General features: G+C 35.3%; 1 protein-coding gene across 1 annotated transcript in view; it reads left to right on the top strand.

Annotated features, from left to right (window-relative positions):
* The first annotated feature begins 5,397 nt into the window (after positions 1-5,397).
* Pkhd1l1 (PKHD1 like 1) overlaps positions 5,398-18,456 on the top strand; it is a 146,811-nt gene continuing 133,752 nt past the window's right edge. The window contains exons 1-4 of the mRNA XM_048802021.1: positions 5,398-5,546; positions 7,394-7,483; positions 16,570-16,714; positions 17,657-17,765. Of these exons, the coding sequence (XP_048657978.1) occupies positions 5,474-5,546; positions 7,394-7,483; positions 16,570-16,714; positions 17,657-17,765 (417 nt within the window). The 5' untranslated portion in view covers positions 5,398-5,473. The remainder of the gene's footprint in view (positions 5,547-7,393; positions 7,484-16,569; positions 16,715-17,656; positions 17,766-18,456) is intronic.

The following is an 18,456-nucleotide window of genomic DNA, read 5'->3' on the forward strand; positions in this document are numbered from 1 at the left end:
TTTGGACATAACTATAAAAGCACAGAATACATCTTGTTCTAGTTCAGTCCCCAGTTCCTCTCCTTCCCCTTTTTCCCTCCACCCTGTCTCCCTTTCTTCCACTGATATTTTTGCCATTTACCCATAATTGGTTTTTTTTAATTAATTTCTTGTGGATGTACATGATGGTGAGATTCACTGTGGTATATTTTTGTATGTAAATAGGAAAAATATTTCAGATTCATTCTACTGTCTTTTCTTTTCCTATTATCCTCCCTTCCCTAATTCCCCTTTGTCTACTCCACTGAACTTTTATTCCTTTTTTTTTTTAAATCCCAGCACAGCCTCTCTGGCCCTCTTATTGTGGGTTAGCTTTCACATATCAGAGAAAACATTCAACCTTTGGTTTTGGGGATTGGCTTATTTCACTTAGCATGATAGTCTCCAGATCCATCCATTTACTGGCACATGTCATAAAGTCATTCTTCTTTTTGGCTGAGTAATACTCCATTGTATATATATACCACAGTTTCTTTATTCAATTTAACAATTTTCACAACAGTCAAGTGTGTTTGATATCCCCTGGGCTATGTAGCTCCATGAGAAGCTGACCACCCAGAATAACGAATTTTTGTTTAAACTATCCACTTGTGTAACATTTCACCAAAAAGTGAAAACCTGTAAAAAACAAAACAAAAACTGTATTTTACTGATTTTTGTGTTTTACTTTCTATAAAATTACATGATAAAAATGTAAGGTCTATGAGAACAGAGTTTTTTTAAAAGCTCAAAATCATTGCTACATTTTTTTCTTTTCTTTTCATGCTACTGGATTAAACCCAGAGGTACTCTACAACTGAGTTACATCCCTGACCTTTTTTACATTTTATTTTGAGACAGGGTCTCATTAAATTGCTTAAGGTCTTGCTAAGTGCCAAGACTGGCCTCAAACTTACCATGCTCCCAAATAGCAGGAATTAAAGGCATGTGACATCATAACTGACTCAATGCTATATTTTTAATATCTAGGATATTGAATATTTGTTGAAGAAAAATTATCATTTTGTAAGTACTGTTGTTTTGTTCACCATCATTCACAATTAGGTCTAGTTTCAAAACCAGATCTCAGCACAGCTCATTCTCTAAAGTAAGTGAAACACACACAATTGAATGTCTGACTCCCTCTAGTGCTGCAAGAGTTCCTACAAAGCCCCTACCACTTTCAGAGATCAAGTTTAAAATCTGTGTGTTTTCTTAAAATACAGGAAGCACCACACAAAATGAAAATAAGAAGTGCCGCAGTCTGACTGGGCACAATTCAGGAGCCACTTGTCAAAAGAAATAAACTTTATTTTTAGAACACACACACCAAACCACACAGCTCCTTAGGAAAAACCTTCAGAGCCCAACTGCCACCACCGGCTTCCCACAAGCCTCTCAACCTCCCCCACTCCTCCTGCTCTTGTGGATGATTGGCTGGGTCCCGTGGGCAGAGCCAAAAAAAGTCCCCCAATGAGCAGCGCCGAGGTCTGAAAGGGCCGGGAAACAGCCCAATGAGCATCACTGCAGAGGAGCCAATAAGTTGGCAGCTAGAAGTTTGCTGGGCCACTGTGAGCCAATCATCAGCTGGCAGCTGGAAGTTTGCTGGCAGCTCCAAGTTTGCTGGGGTCCCTTTGGCTGTGGTTCTCAACAAAGAAGGCTTTTGTTCAAAAAGTATTAAGCATTTCAAGATGGTGACAGCAGAACATTAAAGCAAGCACAGGGCCCCAGGAGACAGCACCTGTCAGATACCCACTATGCCAATCTTGTAAGGCAGGGTCTTGTTAGAACTAGATTTTAGAAATCTTAAAAAATAAATACAGGGCAAAATTATCAGAATTATCTTTTAAAGTTTTCTCATATTCATGTCCCCTGATGAGTCTGTATTGTAAAGATTTGAAGAGCAGCCTAAAGCTGAAAAATAATTTAAATCCTAAATTACATAAACTACATAACCACTTTTTCTGGTCCCAAGGTGATGTTTTGGCTATATGGATTTCCATCTGGTTATCATTATTTATTGTCACATTATCTCATCAAGTTATTTTAATAATTCAAGATTTAAAATCACACTGGTGTGATCTTTTTCCAGGGTGTTTATTTATCAAGTAAATAAGCACTTTTAAAGGGAGCAATCACTTTAAAATACTGATTCCTTCCACAAGAGTTTATTAAAAATTTATTTATGCAAATTATGGTGCTTGCTTCTTTAAGAAATTTAAGCATTGTAAGGTAAAAAGGAGGCTAATTTGCTGGAAATCAACTTTATTGAAGCCCATTAACCACATGATCAATTTGCTGAGTATCCAATTTGCTAACATTTGCAGAACCGAATGACTACTTTAATGGAAATATTTGTCATCTTTTAACAGGATTTTTTATTTTAGTGATAGTAATACACTCACACAAACACATACATAGAAAATTATACATGCATGTATAATATATATGTACATATCACATGTACATATTAGATATATACACATATATACACATAGTTATTTGTGATTATATCTAACTTGTTTTAAAAAGATTAAGAATAAAAGAAAGATTATCTGGAGCTGGGGTTGTGGCTCAGTGGTACAGCACTTGCCTCACATGTGTGAGGCACTGGGTTCAGTTCTCAGCACCACATATAAATAAATGAATTAAAGCTCCATCAACAACTAAAAATATATTTAAAAAATATCTGGAGGAGACAACTATAATGGATCAGGACCAGGTGATTAATCTTGATTAAATGGAAAATAAAACAGGATGAAATAGGAGTGATCATATTATTTATTGAATATTCTATGTCAGTTGTTGGTTGAGATACTCTGAAAATTGGTGAAAGAATCTTAATACTAAAAGTTTGGGGAAAAAATCAACATAAATATGTTCCTAATCACTTTCTTGATATTTCCAAAGTTTAGGATGGTTTTCCTCTTTGTTATAAACTATATGGATTTTTTTCTATAGGAAAATCTGCCTATGTCAATGGCTCCTCATTAGAAATCACAATTTCAGCACATAATATGGCACTAGTTTTTCCAACTACTTCTAGTTTCTTTTACAATACTTTCAAATAACATTTTCAACTTTTGTTTTGTTTTTAAAATTTTTTTAGTTGTATTAGGACATATACCTTTATTTTATTCATTTATTTAATTTTATGTGATGCCAGAGATCAAACTCAGTGCCTCACACATGCTAGGCAAGTGTTCTACCACTGAACCACAACCCTGGCCCCCATTTTCAACTTTTTAGATACTAAAAGCATTTTAATACTCTTTTAGTATCTACTAGCCTATTTGTCATGTCCATCTTAATTTGTAAATTTAAAAGCATTTGAAAAAAAAATTAGAATTTTGACCTGAATTGTATTTAAACTAAATTTTTGTGTAATCACTCAAAATTTAACTTAGGTTAACTTTAATTTGAAAACATCAGGAAAAAATCAAAATTAGCTCAAATAATTCCATATTAAAAATATTCCCACACTAAATTTTATTTTGGTTAGTAATAGTGAAAATAAACAATTATATATTTCATAGGCAATAGCCTAAATTGGATATTTTTGTTGATAAATTATTCTTAGTAAGGTTGCTGAGTATTGCTACTTAACAGTACAATCCAAATTTAATAAATATGGCAAATAAGTCATTGGCAAATTGGTATACAACCACCTGATTTTTTGCTAATTGGCCTGTCTATATACATAGAAGAGGGAAGGGTGAATAGGACTTTAAGAAATCCCAATTTTCAGGAAGAAAATGGAAGAGAAAAAGTTATTAGAGAAGTAGGAAGAAGTCCAAGACTCTTCAGAAGAGTGGAATCTCAAGGAAATTTAGCAATGTCAAATGCTATAAAGTTCCAAGATAAGTAAGGTCAGTGGTAGCTTTGTAGGCCAACTTTTCAGTAGAGAGTGATTTGGGGAGTCAGTTTGCAAAAAGTTATGAAATGAATGTACCAAGATTATACAAAATTATTTTCTTAAACCCAACCAGATAAAGTCCTCAAAGACAAGGACTTAATTTTATTTGTTTTACTAATTTGAGAATTCTTCTATTTTTCTCTCTTCCATCTAGAGTTGTCAGATTTAGTAAATTAAAATACAGAAAGCTAAGTTTGAATGTTAAATAAAACTAACTGAATAATTTTTAGTATGAGTATATTCTAAACATTGCATGGGACATAGAAAGAGATTCATTATTTATGTTAAAGTCAAATGTATTTATTTGGGGGGGTTGCAAATTTAACTGGGTGGATTGTTTTATCTGTCATCTCCCAGGAGGAAAGGGGATTTATTACAAGTGAGATAGGAAGAAATTTGTTTAAACAATCGTTTGAGATGAAAAGAGTTTTGAAAGAGAGCATAAGCAGGGAATTGACCATGTCATGAAAGAAAATCCCTTATTTTTGAAAGAGAATAACAAAAGAAAAATGAAAGGTAAATAAAAAGAATTCATATTTTTTGTTTATGAATAGTTTCAAATTTACAGAAAGTGGAACGTATCATATCTACACCTAAATTCTAAAATTATTTAAAAAGTTACAGGTTTTATTTCATCATTTTCCAGATTTTTATCTCACATTTTTCCTTAGGTCAAACCACTTGAAGCAAATGCCAGTCATTAGGACACCCCCAAACCTAAAAAACTCAGCATGGAAGTCCATAACCTATGAACATTTTCCTACTTAAGAATAATACCATCATCCTATCTAGCAAAATGAACAATTCCATAATATCCTTGAACATTTGATCCATATTCCATTTCCTTAAATATCTTGTAAAAATACCAAACATTTTAAAATGGGAAATCTGAAAGCTGAAGTGGGTGGAGATTCTCGCTCCTTTGATAGAGTAGAAAGAGGAAAATGACTGAGCATCACTCTGCCTCAGGCGATTGCTTGATCAGTGAGGATAATAAAAATAACAATCCTAACAAGATTGTTGTGGGCTGTGCCTATTACAGTGTTTGGGACTTATTGAGATTATCAATTATTATGATTGTCAAGGAGTAGCAAGTCTTACAATTAATCTACCTGGGGAGGATTAATGACCAAGGAAGGGTAAATAATATTATGCAGGCCTGGAACTTAAAAGTTAAGACGCGGCAGGAGCGGGAAGCCGCGGCTTCATGGAGAACTTGACAGCCAATCCCTCTTGCCAAAGAGTGAGGCATTTATACCTACAGAGACAGCCGTGGGTTATCAATACCAGATCCCAATTGATTTTCCCAGTTGGTTTTCTCTCTCTCTCTCTCTCTCTCTCTCTCTCTCTCTCTCTCTGTGTGTGTGTGTGTGTGTGTGTGTGTGTGTGTGTGCGCGCGCGCGCGCGCGCGCGCAAGCTCCAGAGTCACAGCTCAAAAACCGGGGGCGGGGCGCCTGCACTTCCCGGGCTAGTCCTGCGCGTGAGTTGTTGGCAGCTGCTGGGAGCGGCGAGCGCAGACTCTGCAGCACTGGCTTTGCGATGGGACACCTGTGGCTCCTGGGAACCTGGGGTCTTTGGGCGTTGCTCCTGCGTGCCGCGGATCCCCACACAGGTAACCCAGTCAGGGAGTTAGGGAGGCAAACAAAAAGAGGTCCGTGTAGACCATACCCCTGCTCTCGGGATCGCAGGAGAGGTGGGGACCACCTGTCACCTGCTCTGGACCCAGGTTGTGGGTGCGGATTCCAGGCAATTTGAAGACCTGAGAACCAGGCTTGACAGAGAAAGTACAGAAAGAGACAGAGTAACAGAAAGGATAGAGAAAAATAGAGAGAGAGCCTAAAAGATTGCTTTTAATTTAATTTATCAGTATTGCTGTTCGAATTGTGGAACCTCCCTTCAAAGTGACGTAGTTGTAAAGAAACTGAAATTGGGCTGGGGAGAAGGAGAGGGGTGGACAGACACAACCTGACTTATTCCTCCCCTCACTCTTCTTGGATCCTTTTCCCCATTGAAGGAAGGCAACACATGTCAGTCACTTCCAGGGCAGCTACCCGGTGTCTTCAAAGTAATACCCAGAAGAGGGCTGGGAAGAGAGTGATAAGATAAGAAATTGGAGTTGTGTTCGGAGATAAGGAGAATGAACTTGAGATAGACACAGCACCGTCTGGAGATAGGATCCTGCTCCCTCCTTGGGGTTCCCTATTCTTGTCTGTCTGTTGCCTGGAGTGATCAAGATACTGCAAGGAGGAATACCTTGGAACTTTTGGCAAAGAGAGACCAGAAGTACAGAGGCTTTGGGTCTGGGGGCTGGCAGCTGATCTCCTTTATGTTGGAGAACTTTTGCAATTATAGGTCAAGTCCACACTATGAATTTTCCAAGCAGGAATGAACTATCAATCATAATTTCCTTAACTTTTTTCATACATTCATTTCAAAATATTAATCTCTGTGGCCTTTCTTTGTTTCCCTGCTTAAATCTTTCAACTTACTCTGAGAAATTGTTTTAAATTATAATTAAATTACAAGAACAGTATAGTTTAAGCAGAAAATTAAGCACTTCAATCATGGTGATCTTCAAGATATTTCTAAGAATTGCTTGCAGTTCTCCAAAGAACAAGCAGCTTCCTCACCCTCTGTTTGCTCAGGCAGTTCCCTCTATCTCAAACTCCCTTTGTATTTCTTCATGATAGGACTAGGTTAATTAATTTATATTTTTCCTCCAACATGCAGCAGGGAAATTCCTTCTTTCTAGAAACCAGTATAGTCCAAGCTATCCTCTGAAATGCTCCTTCTGAGTCACCCAGGACACTTTGTTCCCATTTTTCACTTTGTACTGTCTAAGCTAAACTTTTGAAAAGTTAGGACTGAAATGCAATGATGTATCCCCAGGAAGCAAACCTAGTTTGTTGAGAGAATTACTGGTCTTTGCACTCACTAAGAACTCAGCATCATCAAAGCACTAGAAAGATCCTAGAAATTATCTTTCCTGAAGTGACATCCTGTCACAGCAAACAATTTCTTCTTAAAACACAATCTTCCTCTTTATACTTGGACTATTCTTTCAGCCTACATACCATCGCACTTCTTATGTGCTTTGGTAAGGATCTACTTCTCCAAATTAGTGTTGTCTGCTGCTCTGTGGGCTACCAAGCCTAGTAAGGGTTTAATAAGTGTTTTATCATAGCATAGGTAAGAAGAATGAAAATGATTTTGTATTATTCTTGCTCTTTGGAGTACTTAAGATAGTACTTTGCACAAAGCTGGTGAATATTAACTGAGTTAATGACTTCAATCCCTGTCAAGTCATTGAGCCAAAAAATAAAACCTATATGTATTTACTTTTAGTCCTATCATATTCACAATGGTTCTCTTATGATGTTGTGATATGTGGCACAAAATGTGGTGCTGGGAATGAAGAACCTGATGATTTTAACTCTTCGCACTTTCGTTATCTTTCAGATGACTCTGAAGTAATCCCCAAAGTCATGGAGGTACTACCTAAATATGGCAGCATAAATGGAGCAACAAGGCTGACTATCAAAGGAGAAGGTATCAATCCTTGTTCATGTGTGTCTGTGTGTATGCATGCACAAGTGCCAAGAAATACTATTTTACATTTAAAATTTATGGTTAAACAAACGAAAAGCCCTATACAAAACCAACCAACAAATAAATAAAAAACCCCGCTAGCATTGTTTCTCTACTTGGCCAAGGCAGTAAAATTCTAACCCTCTTTGATGGGCTAATAAAATCCCTCAAACTCTTAGTCTGATCATCTGAATTCTTACTGTTATTATTTGTTTAATAGTAAGATCTAGATTTAATAATTGAATTGAAAGGAATATCTTTAGCCCAACTCTGTAATTATTTGCTTTACTTTTCATGAGTCTAATAACAAGCTAACTTATTTTTTATATTAAATAAAGCATTTGGGGGCTGTTGATATGGAATGCAAAGAAAGTTTGATAAAGAAATAGAATGTTGATGAAAGATAAAAGGCAATAGAAAGCAAAACTCTGGATCCCTTCTCATGCCACCTAACCCCTATCTCATGCTTCATCAGGACATAAGTTATGTATGATTCTCTTTCCCCCTGCCTGGTCTTAGGATGAAAATATAGAAGGCAATCAGCAAATATATTTAACGAGAAGCTGCTCCTAGGATTAAATAGAAATATGTGGCTCTGTCAGCCAAAAGAACTTTGAAATATAAATGATAGTAGTATTCAGATACTTAAGAAGTTTTGTAAGATAAGAAACATCTTTAAAACATGAACAAAATCTTCTACTTGGTTTTTAAAATAAGGATCTTTTTTTTTTTTTTGGAGTCAGATAGTTGACAAAGCAAGAAATTTAATTGTTTTTGCTATATATTGGTACATTTTTAAATATTTCTAATATTTTGGAGAATCCAATCTCTTAATGATATTCCTAAAATGTTTATGCTCCTGAATTGTGAAAATGTATTTTGGGTTAAAGTGCTCTTTTCTAGAGTAAAGATTTGAAAACAATGTATTTGTTGAAGATTACTTTTAAGATGTCTTGAACTATTTTTTCCTTATATTGTAAATTATTGCTAAAATGATGTGCTTAGTGGCTACTGGGTTTTAAACTGGAATTTAAATGTCATCAGAGAGAGAAATATTCAGATTAAAATCAAAGAAACTCAAAATACCCAACTATTTCCTTCTGTCTCCCAGCTTAAACTTTTTCTCATCTAGGAATAATGGCTGGAATTTAAGTACATTGATCCAGCTCAGTCTTGGGTAGGAAGAGGGAAGATAAATCATTCTATTCTTAAAGCATTTTAGAAGGCTATGCTTATTGCTCTAGTTATCACCTTTGTTTTTTAGGTGATAGATGACTTTCTGAGGAAGTTAGGCTCAGGATTCTTAGTGAAGCACCAAGTGTGTGATGGTGAATTTACACTTCTCGTGTCAGTCTCAATTTCTGAAGCCTCTTGGCAGAGAATTATGGAAGAGTGAAGTTATATTTGAACAGCAGACTTCTGCACCCCACATTTATTGGTTTTTCCCTTTCCCTGATTTAATTGCACATTGCAGTCAATTAAAATGTGTTGGTATATATCTTTCTCAGAGGCTAAGTCTAAGTAATGTTTTTACTGCTTCAGAGAATTAGAGAGTAGCATAAGGGTTATCAGGGACTGGAGAAAGGGGAACAGAGGTATTGGTCAAAGGGTATGAATTTTCAGTTATGCAAAATGAGTGAAGTCCTAGAAATCTACTGTACATCCTAGTGTCTATTAACAATAGTGTAACACATACTTAAAATTTTGCTAGGCTGGGTGTGGTGGTGCATGCCTGTAATACCAGTGACTTTGGAGGCAGAGTCAGGAGGCTTAGAAGTTCAAAGCCAGCCTCAGCAGTTTAGCAAGACCTTAAGCAACTCAGTGAGAACTGTCTCAAACAAACAAACAAACAAAAAAGGTGGAGGGAAGTGATTGTGGGATGTGGCTCAGTGGTTAAGTGCCTCTGGGTTCCCTGGTACAAAAAAAAAAGAAAGAAAGAAAGTAGATCTTATATCAAGTGTTCTTATTACAACAAAAAAAAATTAAGAAATAATGCAAACGGCAGGAGGTAACTTTTGGAGATGATGAATATGCTTATGGAATTGCTTCTGAAAATGGTTTCATAGGTGTATATTTATTTATCTTCAACTTGAACAAGTTGTATATAGTACATTAAGTATATACAGCTTTTTGTTTATTGTTTATCAATCGTACCTCAATAACAGTTTTAAATAAATACAGATTTTAATATAGGGTTTTGGGTGCACATGATGTATATGGAAGATGTACAAAGCAATGGTAATAAATTTACAAAACACATCAGAGCTACTATGACTACATGAATGAACTTGAAAAAAAAGTTTAATACCTTCACATAACTCATCTGTGCTGTCTTGATGGATAGATACTCTGTTTTTATAATTGCACACAGCAGCAATAATTTATCAATCAAAACCATTTTCCAAATGTATTTGTAAATTCTGGATGATTACCTGAATATTGGTCCAATATGATTTTAAAATATTTTATTTTTGTAAAAATCATTGTAAAAATTAAATATTATAGAAAGTTATTGATTTGGAAATTGAGTTATCTGAAATTGCACCCACTAGAAAATCTGCTGCTAACACTCTGGAGTATTCCAATGCCACTTGACTATTTTCAAACACAATGTTGACCTTTTAGACAATATATTTTAAAAAAAGTTTGCTTAAGAAGCCAAATGTATATGGTTTTATAGTTAAGAAGTCAAAACAGAACTGTTTTGATCAGTGGCATGTCTTAGAAATAATTTTATCTTCTAAGAAGTCTGATTAGATGAGGAAGAAAGAGTTGTGGAGTATTTGTAAGCATATTGCTTTTGTGACTTTGTAGCCATGCTCAATAGTCTTCCTTGATATTTATCTTCCTGTTTTTAAAAACAGTGGAATGAGGGGAGTTAACATTTTACTTTTGGTCATTTTTTTCTACTTGTTTCCCATGTATGGCACCGCATTTTTGTTGAACTGAAGTATTGAATCATATAAAATTTATGTTATGGAAAGGGCATGGACTTTGGTCCAGTCTGGCTTTCAATTCCGTTTGTCACTCTGCATCTTATGTGACCAGAGAAAACTACTTCTCTGAGCCTTGGCTATCCTCATCAGTAAATTGGGCTATTAATTTCTACCTTTTAGTACTATTGAGAATATTGAAAAGGAAAATTTATCTAAGATACCCAACATATAGTATATACTGTAGATATTAGGGCTATTTTATTTTTCCTATTGTTTGCTTTCATGTTATAGGCCTGGCTTCATTCTGTAGAAGTTATCTTCCATTAATCAGCTGTGTCTTTCCTCCCAGTTGGTTTGAATGTTACAACTTTTCAGTGGATTTCTACATTCCCAGTTCTGTTGAAAGAGAGAGAGAAAAAAAAGAAAGAAAGAGAGGGAGAGAGAGAAAAACCAAAACAGTATGCATTGTACATAATAACTGCCTGCTTATACAACACTGATATTTTCCATGATAGCAACATGGGTGTTACTTTTGGATTGCTGCTATCAGGAGACCCAGGTTTGTGTGCCTGGCAATTCCTGTCTCCAGTACTTCTTCAAAAGAAGGAGAAAAAAAAAAAAAAAAGAAAGAAAAACAACACATCACCAGGTCAGGAATTTCCCTCTGAAGCCTCAACTTTTTCTCTGTTTCCAGGGTACACCCAACCCTTCCTGTAATCTTTGTGCTTTGGAGGGCTTCCAAAGGTGTCTTCTTTGTACCAGATTATTTGTTTAGAATTATAGTTTTAAATTAAAATTCTTTTAGGAAGTAATTTCTTTGTATTTCATTTTACCTCATTGGGATTAGTTTAAAAATCAGGAATACACCTCTATTTGTGTTTTCAAGCAAAATTAAGAGAATTATGGATCTTACTTATTTACTTCATATTTTTCATAGATTTTACTCCTATAACATAGATAGATAGATAGATAGATACATATATACATACATAGGACATACTATTCCTAAGCTAAAAAGAATCCTTGGCTAGTATTATTATTTCAGGACTATAGCTGCTAAAGAGCAGACCTGTGTTATGCTATCATTGATGTGGCATGTACCTAACAGAAAAATAAATAAATAAATAAATATATATATATATATAACATCCTGTACCACACCACAAGTAAAATTTTCCATTCTTTAGTTAGTTGCCAGCAGTCCTTCTGTGTGTTCCAAACTCAATGTGAACTCCAAAGACAAGCAGAAATTGGCAAAAGAGTGTGTTAAAGAGTGGCTTTCTTTGCTGTTTTCATGTATTTTTTTCACAGTTCCATTTTAGTAGAAACTGTCTTTCTACTTTCAAATCTGCAAATTCAATGCAAATATCTTTCCTTCATATGTAAAATTTATTCATAATCAGTTTATGTCAAATGAGTTGCTGGATCAAGGTTTAACCTTTGAGGAATAAAGTACTATTTATTAAAATCCCTACCATTTGCTGAGTTTCTTCTTACTTTTCCCACATACAAAGGAAGGATAGGAGAGATGCTAAAAAGGTTTGGAGTAAAAGCACTGACATCTACAAACTGGGCTCAAATCCTAATTGCCCAACTACTGATTCTGTGTTATTTTGAAAATAGATGTTGTTGCTAAACCTAAATCTCAGGATTTTTTTGTGACTAGTAAGAGCAGATATCTAGAGAACTCTTCTTCCCTGATATCTTATTGAGCCAGGCACCTTGTTAAGTGTGATATGTAAGTTATCACTTTGTGTTTCTAATAGGGTAGGTTATAGTGGTTTTTCCGATGAGGAGACTGAGCTGAGAGAGTTTATAGCTTGCTCAAGGACATACTGGCAAGGAAGTGCTAGAGCTAGGATTCTAATCCAGGGTATCAAGGTCCAAAACATGGACCCTTCCCATGAAACAGCACTGTCATTGTGCCCACTGTCACCTCACAGGCAGCTTTACCAAGGCTGGAGTTTGGAAGCTTTGGTATTTGATGAACATTTGGCTCAGGAAATTCCTACTTCTTGTCCTGTGCTAAGCTAGACAATATTGTATTCATATTATCTAATGAGCCTTTGAAAAACACTGAAAATGTCCAGTAATTTAAAAAGGAGTCCCACCACAAATGTTTTCCAATCTCCCTCTGTCACTTCAATTACTGAAACCATTTAACGTAAAGCACAAATTGTGATAATGGTTGTTTTGTTGAATACTGGAGACTCCCAGCATTTTAAGATAATATCTTAAAAATATCTTACAGTATTATAAGTAGGACATTTATGTCATTTACAGCATGATAAATAGTTTGTAAACAGGAATTAAAGACTTAAATTTGCATCTCTAGGCTTACTATTTTTTTTCTTATTTACTAAGGTTAAGTTTATTATACTGTGGGATAAGATAGTCTGTTGGTAATTGTAATATGAAATTTAAATGGCTAATAAACTTATATTAATAACATGAATGCAAATATTTTACTGTAAAAGAAATTTTTTTATAATTTCAAAAATAGTATTAGTCACCATGTTGACCATAATGGTGTTCTAATGTTAAGTACCTGTAATAGTCCTAGAAAAATATTTTTAAATAGACAATTTTAAAATTTCAGACTTTAGAAATTTTAGATTTTGAAGTAATCTGGGCAAAAACTGTTTACTAATTTAGTTTTATAAAATATTATATTGTAGATAATTTCATAGTTGTATGCAATTCTCTTTGCAAACTAGTCTAGATATGTCATTAACATATTATTAGAAGAATACTTAATTGTAGGGCTTAATTAGTAGAATACTATCCAATTGATCTCATCTATAAGTTTTATTTCAAAGGTGAATATTGTTTCAATAATAAAAAATTTTTTCATGTGGGCTAAGATTGCGGCTCAGCGGTAGAGCCCTTGCCTAGAGCGTGTGAGGCCCTGGGTTTGATCCTCAGCACCACATAAAAAAAATAAGAGTATTGACAACTACAACTAAAAAATAAATATTAAAAAAATTTTAATGTGGCATAAAAGTAGTTAATGTCCACTTCCAAGTGTAGTTTTGAATTTGCATATGTAGTGAGATTAAAATAATTTTCTGCTATTTTACATTACATTTACATCCATTTGTCCCATTCTATTGGGTCATGCCCATCAGCATACCAACATACAGTTATTTCAACCACCTGAAAAAAGTAAAAGCAAAATCATTGACCTTTTTGCTGCACTCCCTTCTCTACCACCTCATTTCTCTGCTTCCTTTTACAGTAAATTCCTGAAAAGTGTTACCAGTATTTATTCCTTTTATTTATAGTTCTTCAATCTTCTCTTGAATCCCAGCCAAAATATTAATCCCACCCATTTCTCCATGACTTACTAGGAAGCAGCTTCTCTTTTCTCAGAACAGCAGCCAGTGAATCTAGGGTAATATTAGTCTGATGAGGCTGTGCCTCTGTTTCAAAACCCCCAATGGTTCCCCACTCATAAAAATAACCTAAATGCCTCTATTTCTGGTCTAATTTGGTACCACTTCTCACTCATCCTTTTCCAACCACACTTTGCTCATATTTGAATCCACACATATGGTCCCACCACAGGGGTTTGGCACATTCTGTTTCCTCTATTTAAAATGCACTTCCCTTAGATACTTTCAAGCTCCCTCTGAAGAGTTTCCAGGACCATCTATACCTGTGTCTTGCTTAAGAGTTTCGTGGCATCACCTTTGATTTCAGTTATAAATGCTATGAAGTCACTCTAGCCTTTTGCTTTCCACTGTCATCTTCCCTGGTAAGGAGAACTATGAGCAGCACACATAATCAGTGACTTTGTATGGAGGGAACAGTCATTCAAGGTAAGGCTATAATGGACTCCTAGGCAGTGGTTGATGACAAGTTGGCCAGGTCCTGAAAACAGAATTGGAAGATCAGAAAAAGGAAAATTAGAGAGACAGCTAAAGGGACCCAAGTAGTTGAGCAAAAAGCATGCCAATCTACGTATCTCAAGTTAACTCCTATAGCATCCCACACAGAGGAGTGCAATAAAAAGATCAACTAGATGATTCATCTGGAGCTTCTCTTTTTGGCTATCTCAGTGCCATAGAAAGTGGCATGGAGTGGAGGCTGTGCATGGACCAACACTATGGACTTATTTCCACCAAGAACAAATAACCTACCCTATTGCCAGTAGCAGAGACCAACACTGAGCTCTTAGAAGGTACTACCCTCAAGAAGTCCACCCTGCTACTAAGTGACAAGTGGATTACATCACTCCCTTCTCTAATGAAAAGAGTAGAGATTTCTTGTCACTGGAACTGACACCTACTCCAGATATGGGCTTTTCCTTCTCTCTCCACAGTGTTTCTGCCAGCACCATCTTCTGAGAGCTTGTAGAATCAGACTTATTGTCATGTAATTCCACAAAATATTTTCATTTAATAGTGAGAAAGTTGTAATAATGACCACATGACCACAAAACCTGTGTCACTAGGAAATATCTAGCCTAATAGAATGATAGAAGAGCCAATTTAAACCCCTGCCAAGATGCCAGGTTGAAGATAATATCCTGTGAAATAGCCTGCTGTTGTCCAATTGTACTCCACATGCATTGAACCGTGAAGATATATGCTCCTGTTTCCCAGCAGATAGAATGCATGGACCTGGAAACAAAGGAGTGTTTCCCTTCACCATCACTCTCACTGATCCAGAAATTGAATTTTTGCCATCTCTACTTGCAACCTTAGGCTATCCTGTATTTGTAGTGTTAGTTTCCAGGTAGAGAAGGCTTCCACCAGGGATCACAATTTGAGCTATGAACTGAACTGAAACTATTATTACTATCTAATTAGTTTGAATTTATCTAGAACATTTAGTACAATTCTAGAGACAATCAATTCTCCTTATCATGAAGAGGTAATGTTTTTGCTTAGTGCAGAAAGGAGGAGTGTATCTGGAATTCAAGATATTTGTGGGAGCATCTCTTGGCTTGCATAACTGTGAGTAAGCAATGGCAGCAACTACAATCCAACAAGGGTAAGGCAATTAAGGATTCAGATTTCCCAAAGATGAAGGCTAGTGTCGTCTCCATTATCTGCAGTGCTAATGATAGGTAAATCTACAGTGTGTGATAGAGAGGGGCCATGGTGAGTATTCATTATAGACTCAGGACCAGTTATGGCAGGGAGGCCTGTGGCTTGTTGCACTAACCCTCTTATGTTAAATCTTTAGTAGAGCTCTCAGCTAGCTACCAGACTGAAACTGATATCAGACTTGGTGAATGTGCTTAAAATGTAGGGCATAAGCAGATATGTATGGTGTAAAGCATGGACTGTACCAGATGCCTTTTATACTTAGACTCACATCCTCTTGTTCTTAACTCTAGTTCACAGCTGTGGTAAATAGTTCCCTGAGTTCTTTGACTCAATCTATGCTTCCACTTTCCTGCCTGAAGTTCTCTAAGTCACTCACATGTGACTTAGGACATTGGAACCAACATCGAATACACCTATGTGCAGCCCAAAAGTGCAGGAAAAGTTATATCCCCCAGGGGGAACCCTTAACCAGTGAGGATATTGCCACTGATTCTTTCATTAGAAGGGCATTCTCTATTTTCCTTAGAAATTCCAGCAAGATGGAGCTACAGTTGTCCTCAGTAATGCCCAGCTTCTTTTTCTTCGAGATTTACTTTCCCTTATCCCTTCCTACCTAAACTATTTCCTTACAAGTCTTCACCTAAGACTTACTTCACAGGAATTATAAAATAATATTCCTCAACTCTTTCTAGGTCCTTTAGTCCATTGTTTTTAAACAGTAGTTTTCCCCACCACATATAGCATCGGTATTTGGTGGTAGTGGTGGTGGTGATGGTGTGTGTGTGTGTGTGTCTGTGTGTGTGTGTGTGTATGTGCGTGTGTTTTCTGCCATAACACTTTTGTGAATGAATTAACTTAAGCCAATTTCTGTGCTACCAAACAAGATAACCTATATAATCATAGGAAAAATATGCAGTCGGTTAACAACTAACTTCAGAACAACTCATTATTATTTATTGAATGATTTGATACTGAATTACAATAGATTATTGTAATTATAGATCTCTAAAAATAGAATTCTGTTATTAATAATTGAGTGTTCTTACTTTTCCAGGTTTCTCTCAAGCAAACCAATTTGACTTTGGAGTTGATAACGCTGAGCTGGGAAACAGTGTGCAATTAGTTTCTTCTTTTCGGTCAATTACTTGTGATGTAGAAAAAGATTCAAGTCATTCAACTCAAATTACATGCTATACTAGGTCTGTTTCAAAGTATCTTTAATAACATCATTCTTTTGATGTCAGAAATAGTTTATGCATATTGGTATTGGAAGAGTTTTGTCACTCTGTATATTGCAAGCAATCTTTCTGATTATCAGTTATGTTTGATTTCATAATGTTTAGACCATTTTATACATTTATTATATTCAATTATAATGTTCTTTCCACATATGGGCATGATAAAAATATATCCTATATCCTTTTTCATTTTATTAGAGCCATTATCTTATCGTTATTGAGCTCTTTTAGGAGATAAATGGCTACTATTAAATTGTAATGATGTGCCTCAAAATACCAAAATTATGCTTTCCTGTCCAGTTTGATTAATTTTGTTCAAAATATTCACATAGTTATTAAGATTAAAGATGATCATTTTGCATAGTGACATTTCAAGTTCTTTCCTTTCAGCCCAAATTGATGTGTATTATCAGCATCTTAGGAAAAAAAATTAATTTTTTTAAATTGCAACATCTTCAGTATTGACCTTAGCAACAGCATATATTCCAGAGGATTTCATCTACATTACCCATGCTAACTGTTTTTCAGCATCAAAAGCTTCCTTAAGGGAAAAGTTGATTAATACTTTATTTAAAAAAAAAAAAACACAGCATGAAATATATACCAAGGCAATGTTAGTACTTTTAAATGAATATTATTGTTTTTTATTTTATTTGTTGTCCTCTTTAATTAGCACCAATAAACACAGACTAGGCATTTGCTGAGCCATATGATATTATAATTTGCAACATGGAGTGGTTCAGGATGGACCCCTTCTCACATGGAATTTGGCTATAAGTCAATTTGAATTTTAGACATTTTTACTTTCAAAAATAACATGTGATCTGGAGCAGTATTTTTCATTAATATTATACACTAAATAAAATGATTGCATTTCTCATATATTCTTCATTTGCCTTCCAGAGCAATGCCGGAAGATTCTTACACTGTTAGAGTCAGTGTGGATGGGATTCCTATTGCAGAAAATAACACCTGCAAAGGTCATATCAATAGCTGGGCATGCAGCTTTAATGTATGTGGATCTTTTCTTATTTACAAATAATTGAGCTTGTTTTCTTTCTTTCTTTTTTGTAAGAACTAGGTTTTTACTTTCTGATTTGACAAGTTCTTTCTTTCCATATCCGCCAGTAATTGAATCTCCATAGTAATTGAATCTCTTTTATTTCTGGTTTGTTCCTCCTCCGTTAAATTAATTTTATTAATGAATTAAATATTTATACTTTCAAATTATTTTTTTGGTCACACTTTTTTCCTATTTCTGCTTTTAGTTTGATTCTCCCTTTTCCTATTTTCAAAGGATTCACCACTTCATCTTGAACAGCAACACAAGTACTTTTCTTCTCTGTATAATTTCTAATATAGTGAACCTTCACTCAGATTTAATTTCCATGAATAGAAGTATGTAAAACTACATTTTCTTCTAAGCACCATCTCATATATTCTTAAAAATTGTATTTAGGTGTTAAGTGGTGGATTCTGAATACCACAATCGTCCAATATGAGATGGAATGCTAAGCAAAACCATAATGACCTTTGTCCTTGAGATGATTCTGATTCCCATATATTTCTGGCTCCCATTTTTCTACCTAGATGTGGAGCCAGGTTTTGATTCCTTGAATATCGTATTTAAATGGCTCCCAAATGAGCTAAATTCAGAATAAGTTGACTGGACTTCTTCTTATTCCTTCTTCAGCCTAATTTTT

Source organism: Marmota marmota, unplaced genomic scaffold, assembly GCF_001458135.2.
Source record: "Marmota marmota marmota unplaced genomic scaffold, marMar, whole genome shotgun sequence".
NCBI lineage: Eukaryota > Metazoa > Chordata > Mammalia > Rodentia > Sciuridae > Marmota > Marmota marmota.